The 10,066-nt window shown below is 41.6% G+C and overlaps 1 protein-coding gene across 2 annotated transcripts; it reads left to right on the top strand.

Moving 5' to 3' along the window:
* The first annotated feature begins 4,903 nt into the window (after positions 1-4,903).
* ENY2 (ENY2 transcription and export complex 2 subunit) lies at positions 4,904-9,738 on the top strand. 2 transcript variants are annotated; one of them, XM_078617644.1, is made up of 5 exons: positions 4,904-5,051; positions 5,811-5,894; positions 6,281-6,351; positions 8,841-8,915; positions 9,494-9,738. In XM_078617644.1, exons 1-5 carry the CDS (start codon positions 5,044-5,046, stop codon positions 9,568-9,570), a joined length of 315 nt encoding a protein of 104 aa, XP_078473770.1. In that variant the 5' UTR covers positions 4,904-5,043; the 3' UTR covers positions 9,571-9,738. The 2 variants fall into 2 exon arrangements, with proteins under 2 accessions (XP_078473770.1, XP_078473769.1); XM_078617643.1 differs by having other exon boundaries at positions 5,050-5,481.
* The last annotated feature ends 328 nt before the right edge of the window (positions 9,739-10,066 follow it).

Raw genomic sequence — 10,066 nt, 5'->3', positions numbered from 1 at the left:
GTAAAAAATTAAACAAAAAATAAAAAGAAACGGGGAAGCAGAATAGTTTGCAAAAAAATACATTTTCGACAGTTTCTTCACATTAATCATCTATCAAAAAAAAGCATAGCAAAAAGATAAAACAGGAACAACCGTGGAGCTATGCTATTAATATGTAAATTTTTCTCATGAATAATAACAGAGGCTCATAAATATTGATGGCGTCCTTTGGAAACAGACATGTCACAATAACCTCTCATAAGATTTATATACACGTCAAATAATAACACTGTATATTGTAACAAAAATGCATTCACCCACAAATATATAACTGCGTTCGGGGGGGAAAAAAATGCATTAGAGAACATCAGCATACATACACCATGTTTGTATGTGTGTGTACCCCGTGGATTGGAGTAATAATATCTCGAGGTCCATTCCTTTCTCTTATAATGACATTTTCTTCTTCAGAATCCATTGCATTTTTAATCGCTTTCAATGCATTTTTAATTACCGTTGGCTAATGCTAGTAAAAGGTTGGTATTCAATAGTTAATTACCTGTAAATAGACTTGATCTCAGGTCCATGTGTGTCAAGTACGTGGCTTTGCCTGTCACGTCCAGACATTAGTAATTACTTGCATTGTAATCAAATGGCTAGTACGTTAACAACAACAAAATAGCCGTTCATCAAAATGCTTTCCCTCCTCGCCACCATCACCACCGTGGCTCCACTTTTAATGTCGTGTGGCAAGATGATTCTGGGCCAGGGTTAACGTCAGTGCCGAGTGATATCTGAGGCGGTTTTGGCCCGTCATCATCCTCCTACATGCATGATCAAGCGTGGTTGAAGTCACAGAAGCCTCATGACCTACATGGCCTTGGGAGGGCCCTCATCCAGCAGTGGACTGACACAATGGCTGGACATGGTGGTGATGATGATGTGGCGGAGCAGATGTTGAAGTTTCATCGGGAAGAAGTTGGGCCGCATCACCCGGCATGTACCGAACCACAATTATCATAACCAATGCTCCTGGTGCCCTTTGCAATTATAGCGGAATGTGAGAGTAAGAGAGGGGTCAACATAATAAAGCACGACTTTCTAGGACAATTAGCGAGGCAAATTAAAATATTTGGTGGGCAATGAATAATTCAATAACTTACACACGAACTGGAAGCCTATATTTGTACAAAGCTGCCAGTCATGAAAAGCTTTAAAACGATACGTTAACTTGCGAACACACAATAGCGAAGCTAACAAAACTGTGAAGTGTATTTTTTATTCTTCCAATTAGAGAATTGTACGATGGGAAAGAGATTTCTATTACCCCAAATAAGATGCGGCACGGTGTTGTGAACCTCACACGGCAGCCCCACAGCTTGAAGACTTTCCCGACGACAGACCACGACCATTCTTGCCCGTCAGGACACAATTAATGACCCAGCAGAGGGGGGAGGGCACGCTGTTGTCTGCAACAGGAACACCACGGGTTTTTTTTTTAAAGAAAGCAGAATCTTCCATTCGCAAAAAAAAGGAGAAAACTACGTAAATGACGGCTGATTGGAGGCAAAACTGGACAGCTATCGGATGAGATGTCTGGTTGGCATGATGTCTGACGTTTCTCTCCAAGTGCTGGGAACTTGCTCAGGAACGGAACTGAATTTCTCAAGTGCTTCCCTACACGTGAAGCGGAACTGAATTCCCAACACCTGTTCTTCACCTGAGGACAGCCCTGTTCTTCACCTGAGGACGGCTGCTTGCGTTGTGGCCGAAACGTCGTGAGAATTGTATTTTATTATGTTTTATTTTTGTTATTTTATAATTTCCCTTCTACGTGACTTTACCGAAAGAACCAAGAAGATGAACACGTGGTACAACCTAAATCGTAATTTCCTGAAGAATCTGTCGGCACGTTGGACCAAGTACCACCTGCAGATGTCTACTCTTCGGATGACCACTTAGTGTTTTACTCCAGTACACAGACACTGTTGAGATCACCAAGTATAAACATGTGAATGTAGATGAATGTGGACATGTTCATGTTTAAGATAATATTGTTTTAATTGTTTTTTTTAAAGCATGTATATGTTGTAATGTGTGATACTTTGTATTCTGGGCGGGCTCCCTTGAAAAGGAAAGAGAGAGAGAGAGAGCTGTATAACTCAACGATGAGCTTTGCTTGGAGAAACATACATTTCTGAACCGAATCGACTCTTAATTTCGGTACCAAATGAAGTCGACTCAAACCCCACGATTGGTTCCAAAACTTTGAATCGAAATGACGCAATTGTGTTTAAAAAAATCAAATTAATATAAATTGCAGTTGTACGGATGTTTTAAATAAAACAATGTTTAATAATTGTAATATACTGGTAGGAACCTCCTGGTTACACCAGCCCACAGGGGATTATCGTCCGTCCGTCGTGCATCCAAAAATGGGAGGAGTGGGGCTGGGTGGGGAGGGGCTGGTCACCCCGTGGTGCCCTTATAAAACTCAATGTTTAACCTACTCACGCCGGCTTGTGCCCGCCCTCACAGTCGGGCATATAAGCGGAATACACCACGCCGCCGTTGACCCTGGCCATTGACCGAGCAACCCAACGTTCCTACCAGCTCCCTCCGCAGGAATGTCTTTTATTTAACAGTCATTACGTGAACGTGACTCTCTCGAAGTCGGGTCACCGGGTCTCCGAGATCACTACGCTGATCACCGCACCACTCCTCGAATCGTGCGATATAGTCCGCTATTTTACTTTTCTATTTACGTTGTTGCACTATAACGTCGCCAACGTGTTGTAAAATGCGAGCATCGTGTCGATGACTCGTGAGCGATATTTTAAATGTGATTGTGATATTTTCATTAAAACCATATGATAGAAACTTACGTGTTCACAATGTGTCTGTACTCTATAACCTAATTGAGTGTTCGGACTAATTAATCACATTCTTTTTTTGGATATTAATAACAATCATTAAGCAAAGCACATACCGCGTGTTCATCAACTGCTACACGACAGCTGTGCCACGCCGTGTGGGCGACGAGCGTTGTTTGGCCATACTTCACCACAAGGCCGTAGCCATGGAGTCAACATTGGGGGGTACCAAATCTTCCAGGCGGTCTGGGGGTCCCCCCCCCCCCCAGAAAAAAAAATCGAAATTTGAAAACGAATTTCCTGCATAAAATATTAAAAAATTCACAAACACATAGGATGGAGTTTTTTTTTTTACAATGTCTAATAGTGTATTGCATTACATTGCTCTGTTTTTTTTCTTTTTTCGTTTAATTGTATGTAATGGCAGAGATTAGGGATTCATAAAGTACAACCTTAACCACAATCATATGAACAGAAATCTATTTTATAGCAATATATTGGGGGGGACATTTTGAGCATATTTGAATATTGGGGGGGGGGGGGGGATGTGTCAATATATATTCTAATTACGGCCATGCTTCACCACGATGGCCATGTCCTGTTTCGTAACCCAGACGGAGGTCTCAGTTCAAGTGCACAGACATCGCTCACGGATTGCAGTTGCACGGATTATTACCTACCCCCATCTAGTGGAAAGGCGGACGCAATTGCGTTCTGTGTTTGCCTTTGGGGGATGTCACACAATACAAGTCCCGGTATATTTGTGTGTAGCCTACATTAAAGTGCAAGCATTAGCTCTGATCGATCCACTGCTGGATGAAGGCCTCCCCCAGTTCTTTACCAGATCTCAGGGTGCTGCAGTGTAACTAACAGTCCGCCCAGCGTCCGCGCACGGGTTGAATTAATCGCCCCATCTCTGGGACATATTCTATTCCTTCGCTGCCACGAGGTCATTATTATTGAGCCGATAGGTCATCATTTCTTCTGGGAGGTGTTCTGCCCAAGCGTGTGGATGGTGTCCTGACTAAAAATAAATAGTCATCTCCTATTTGCTAATAACATGATGATGTTAACGGTTGCAAAATTATTCGCGGAAATTACTGCAGAACCTTCCATCATCTGGACTCACCGTATGTGCAACACGTTTCCAAAACAAAACTAAACTTTGATTTAAATGTTTCGTGACTGCAGGGATTCATATTCTTGGTTCTTTCGGTAAAGTCACGTAGAAGGGAAATATAAAACAATACAAATTCTCACGACGTTTCGATGGCAACACAAGCAATCATCACCTGATGATGATTGCTTGTGTCAAAAATCGTCCAAAATCGCGTGACGTCATTTATGGACGGCCCCTTAAGTGCAGTGCTCTGTAGTTATGTTCAGCTTTAAGCTCGCCGGAGTTGCAAACAGCATAATTTGGAAGCGTAAAGTTGACCTAACCTCTTGTTAGACGTGGCACAGAAGGAAACGAAGCCAGGAAATGCAGTGCGATGTAGCGTTGAATTCATTGTATGGTTAACTCTCGACAAAGATGGGGAAATTGGCGTTAAAAAAACAGAAATAGTCGCTCCAATGAAATGCAGCGACTCATGAATATTCATGAGGGGGGCGGGGCCGCATGTGGAGTGACGTGACGTCACATACACACAGACGTTGTTTCTAGATTTGAAGCTTTCGTGACTGCAAGGCTTTATACTCTGAGGTTCTTTCGGTAAAGTCAAGTTACACCTGATGACGGAGGCTTGTGTTGCTTCCGAAACGTCGTGATTTAATTTAGTTATTTTCATTTATTATTATTTTATTCTATTATTATTTTTTTACCTACGTGACTGAACCTAAGAGTACAGACGTTGTTGGCACGTCACATTAGGTGACGCTTTTATTTCTTTATAATAGTGGAAAAGTGCAAGCAAATTGTGCCTAAACAAATGTACGTTTCCGCTCCACCTTTCTGCTTGTGTAATGACGTCATCCGTTCATAATTATTAATGAGAAGGGGTGGGGGGGGTGTCCATTTTGAGGGCGGCACCCGCTAATGAATATTAATTAGGGAGGGATGACGTCACGAACGTTAATGACGTTCCTGGGGTGATTGTCGTGTCCGTATTGGCCGCCCGATACAATTCGGGCGCACGTGAAACGCGTTTCACAATTGAAGCCCGCGCCCTCCTCGGCCACCGTTCCCGTCATGGCCGAGTAAGTGTTTCTGTTACCGGCGGCAACGGCGTTATTAAACATTACCACTTTCTCTTATGCGCGCTCGTCTCTGATTATTAATCTCTCACTTCGGTGTCCTTTGTTAACAAGTTTGGTACGCGTTTATTGCGAGCTGAAAAGCTGTTTTGATTTAGTCGATCGCAGGACGCGGGGTGGGGGGGGGGTGTTCACAATGCCGAGGTGCTGTGGAGCATGGCCGTGCTAGTCGAGGCGCAGAGTCTGGTTGAAATCAATATTTTTTGTAACAATCGTAGTGATACAATCTTCACATCTAACTATTAAAACGCATACAATGTGAACGTCGTAAGCTTGCTGCTGCTGCTACTTTTGCGACAATCCGTCACTCTTACCTGCAGTTTAACGTTTCAATGCTGGTGCACTATGGATGGACTTCTCCTGCCACACTAACGTAGGGTTGTGAGGTTTTTGCCTCGGATAATTCATCTCTGGGGTCATAACACGAGTAGCATCGCGATGAGTCAAAAGTGGTCGTGCCGTGGATCAATCGGTCCCTGCCATGAGAACGAGGAATTGCCATCAACTGGGTTGAGGCAAACCACTGTACACGATTGAGCAGAGCGACTGAAATTGTTGAGTCGGGAAGATTGTAAGAGAAGACAACCCTCATTACAGAATATACAAATGGTCTGCTGTGTTTTACAGAATGTGTACATTAATGTTAATGAGGTGTGTGTTACGCAAATCCTAATTGCATGCAACTGTTATGCGTGTCGACAGTTTCTCAGATCGCAAGTTGGGCAAAGATGCCCAGATGAGGGCAGCCATTAATCAAAAGCTCATAGAGACTGGAGAAAGGGAACGGTAAGATCAGCAGAAACTTGGGAAAGAGTAAACATGCAACTCCACAATTATTGCCTTTCTCACACGACTTGTGGTAGAAGGGCCTCCGCTAGACGGAGCTCAACACGAGTCCTTCGAGAGGATATTTGGCATAATCTTCCATGGTTTGCCAGACATTTTGGAATAGTGGGAGTACCCACATTTTATCCCTACCACCACGTCACCTGCCTATCGACTGTTGTGTACCCAATATTTTACCTACCCTCCTGGGAGATTTAATCAAACCAGCGATTCCTGGGTTGCCAATCCAGTGTGGTAACCATTACACCACAGTGGCATCCTTAAGAAATAAATGATTTGATTTTAATACATTCAATTATTTGCATTGTTTGTGTGTGTGTGGGCAGTTTGAAGGAGCTTCTGAAAACGAGGCTGATGGAGTGTGGCTGGAAAGATCAGTTGCGGGCTCACTGCAAAGGTTTGCACGTAATTTTGTACATGTACAGCCCTATATCAATTCACTCCAGGTCAAAGGTGTTATTTTAAAATATTTCACCATGATGGTCAGTCTGGATTGAGGAGCATTGAAGTAATATGTGCTTTGAAAATCAGCACGCGATAGGAGGGTTAAAAAAAATTCATCCTACTGCTTACATCGGTGGGTTTGGCAAGTGCATGACCAAACTTTAACCACGTCTAGGTAATTTTTACAGCTGTTCTAAGTGCTATAGAGCCACTATTCACATGTATCTGATCACATCACATACATATAAGCAGTATCTTTATAGATTACAGGAATGACAGTCCAACATTTTAAGAAATTACTTTCCTTGAAAAAAGTAAACACGGAATTATGTAATATATGGCAAAGATGGTCATACTTGCTCACCGTATGAACCCCATTCCCAAATACATTGGTACCTCGGCATACGTCGTTAATTCGTTCCAGAAGGTAGGCCTTATACCAAAAATGACGTATACCAAACGAATTTTTCCCACAAGAAATAAAGGGAAAGGAAATAATCCGTTCCAGAGTATAAGAAATGATATTTTTTATAGCATATTATACATTAATGGGGTTGTATAAAATAATTTAGACACTAATTACTAAAATGCATACATAAATTAAAATAAATTGAAATAAAAAATAAAATTTAACATCACTTTACCTTGCTGAGAGGAGTTGATAGCCTACAAGGATGGTGGTGAGGAAGGGGAGGAGTCGTGAACGGGGTCTACGCGGCGGGTACGCGGTGACTCATCCCGACCCATACAAGTTCTAGCAAGCGCGTCGTATCCCAAACAAGACGTGGTATCCCAAGACATTTTTCTCTCGTCAAAACACGACGTATACCAAATTCGACGTATTCCAAAGCGGTCGTATACCGAGGTATGACTGTATTAATATGGCCATGAGCCATGAACGACACCCGGTGGTCACGCGGCTGGTTCACTCGTGCTGCTCGACGGGAGCGCACCAGGATGACTCTCTCCTGGTCCCGCTTGCCAGGGGAGAGTTCCCTGGGTAACTCACACTTCCGACAATGTTTCTTGTTACAAATAACGAGTTGTTGAAATTTAACTGTTTCTCAATCGAGCCGTACTTGATCTGTTTAACACGTAGGCTTTCGCGACCGATATTATTCATAATATAGGTCTTTGCTGCTGCTCTATTTAAGACCGGGAGCAACAGGAGAGCTTCACCATTCTTGCCCGATGAAGCTGATTGTAATTACCAGCGAAACGTCGTACTACTCAAATTTTAAAATGTCTGTTGATTTTCTCTTCAACACACCGGTGGGCTAAATAAGTTAATTATTTTGTCCTTTGAAAAACGTGACACATTTTTACTGTTTGGCCTTGTCGGGTGGTGGAGGGTTACTACACATTTATAAATTACGCGATCTGACCCAAAAACCTATTTTACGCACTTGATCTATCTGGGAGCTGCAGTTTGGCCACGCATCCCCTTGTACAGATTTACATGAAATCAGGGATTGCCACTGTTTTAATACTTAAGAATGCTTGCTTTGTTGTTAGTGTAATATGGCCTTCATTAAAAGCTCACATTTCCCAAGTCGAATCATATTTTAAGACACACCACTAAAGGGCAGCATTATTGTGTTCTTTTAACACTAAAACCTTTACGATGTGTGCCGTATTAATTTAAATTAATCCTAACTTTTCATGGCTCTAGTGTGATATTAAAGTCGATAAAAATAGGTTACGAGTAATGTGTTGAGTAAAACGATAAAAATCGTTAGTGAACAAAAAAACTACAACAGCTATGCAAAATCTAGTTAACAAAGATATTAGCTCCAAAAAGATGTGATACTTACAAAAAAGGTGATTTATAAGAAAATTTAAAGCCTCTTAAGGATGCAGTGCACAAGTGGCTGCATGAAACAAAACATGTCAGGCAAAATATACTAAAAGTCTCCCCGTTCTTCTGAAAGAACACGTCCGACTGTTTTGTAAAGTATCTTGAGATGCAGTGGTGTTGAAATTCTATTAAAAAAAAATCCAATTTGTACTGTAACAATACAAGCCCTGTAAATATGCGATATAAAAGTGGCCAAGCTAAACAAGACATTTTAGACAAACTCTGCTTTTTTGATGCCACTTTAACATGACCGTACATCTCTCCATGTACATGTACAGCCATTTTGTCCATCCATTGCTGGATGAGGACCTACCCATATTGTGATGGTCATGTGGATTGTTTGACCATACCTCATGCTGGCCAGTGCAGCTTGGCAAAGCCACTGGCGATAGCCATGACCAGGGGTCAAACACAGGGACTCAATATGCAGTGCGTTAACCACTGCACTAATACTCCACACACGTGTTTTTACATCGGCTTAAATGTATACAGGGAATAGTTTTTTTGAACCAATAAACATTCTTCAACGGTGCCTCAGTATTGTTATGAAAATGATTGCCTACCTTTTTTTGTAACCTTTACAGATGTCATTCGAGACAAGGGACTTGAACATGTGACAGTGGAGGACTTAATTTCAGAAATCACACCAAAAGGCCGAGGTTTGTGCTAAATCTGCATTCTGGTAGTGCAGTACAATGTCGTATACCTGACTCACTGGGGGCTGAGGGTCGCCTAATGTGAGCATGTGTAGAAAATTAGGGATGCTGGACATATTTAAAAGCGCAGACTGCTGTAAACATTGGAAAATGCTTTAGTGTGCTTTAGAATTGAGCAAATGTACGAGAGGTTAAGAACACAGTGTGTGTGAAAAGGTGATGTTTGCACACTGACATGAGGCTGTGAATAATAATATAGCAATGGTCACATCAGACCACACTTAGGATTCTTAAAATTAAGTGTAAATGCCAAATTTTCCAAAAGCCAAACTAAAGCAAATTATTGACGATCTTAAGCAGAGGGAAAACATACTTCAAGCTATCTTGCATGGTTAGCATGTGATGTTTTGTATTAATTTCTTTTTCGTTTTTTACCCTTCTAATTGTGGAGCTTTTCAGTCATGTAAATAATCATTCCATTAAACACAGACTTGTCAAATATGATTTTTATACGTTGCAGATGTGTACGTTAATTACAATGTTCGTAACGTGAACGTGTTTTTTTCCGTTGATTTACCTAGCGTTGGTGCCAGACAATGTCAAGAAGGAGCTGCTGCAGAGGATTCGTGCTTTCTTGGCGCAAAATACTAACTTTTAGAGTTCTGCCAACAATTCCGTACCACAACATGTTGATTAGAGCGTTGCCTCACATAATGTATTGCTCATGCCACCATTCCCTTGTGCAGTTCGCACCCCGTGTGTCCATGTGACGTTTTTACGTAGTCGTTTTTTGTAAGCAATAAAAGTACCATTAACAAAGCCAAAATGGATGTAAAATGTTCATGATTTTCACGAGCTCGTGCTCAAGGCACTCCAACTTTGTGTTTTAAGCTTCATAATTTGGTTGTGGTATTTAATTTGTTCTTAAAGATTTGTAGCAGCAGTTAAGATCATTTTCACGCGAATTAACAGTTTGAGTCTAATGTTTAATAATTATGTCATGCAGGTAAACGCAGGACATTTAAGGCTTTTCTGTATAATTTGTGCATTGGTCTCATCAAAACAATCTCCAGTGCTGCTCTGATGATTCCAAGATTGAAAGCCTTCCTGTGATGGTGCTTTACAATCATCAGTATCACTGAAATAGGTGACGA

This window comes from Lampetra planeri, chromosome 54 (genome assembly GCF_965212315.1).
Source record: "Lampetra planeri chromosome 54, kcLamPlan1.2.h2, whole genome shotgun sequence".
NCBI classification, from domain to species: Eukaryota; Metazoa; Chordata; class Hyperoartia; order Petromyzontiformes; family Petromyzontidae; genus Lampetra; species Lampetra planeri.
This window is presented reverse-complemented; position numbering and strand designations above follow the sequence as displayed.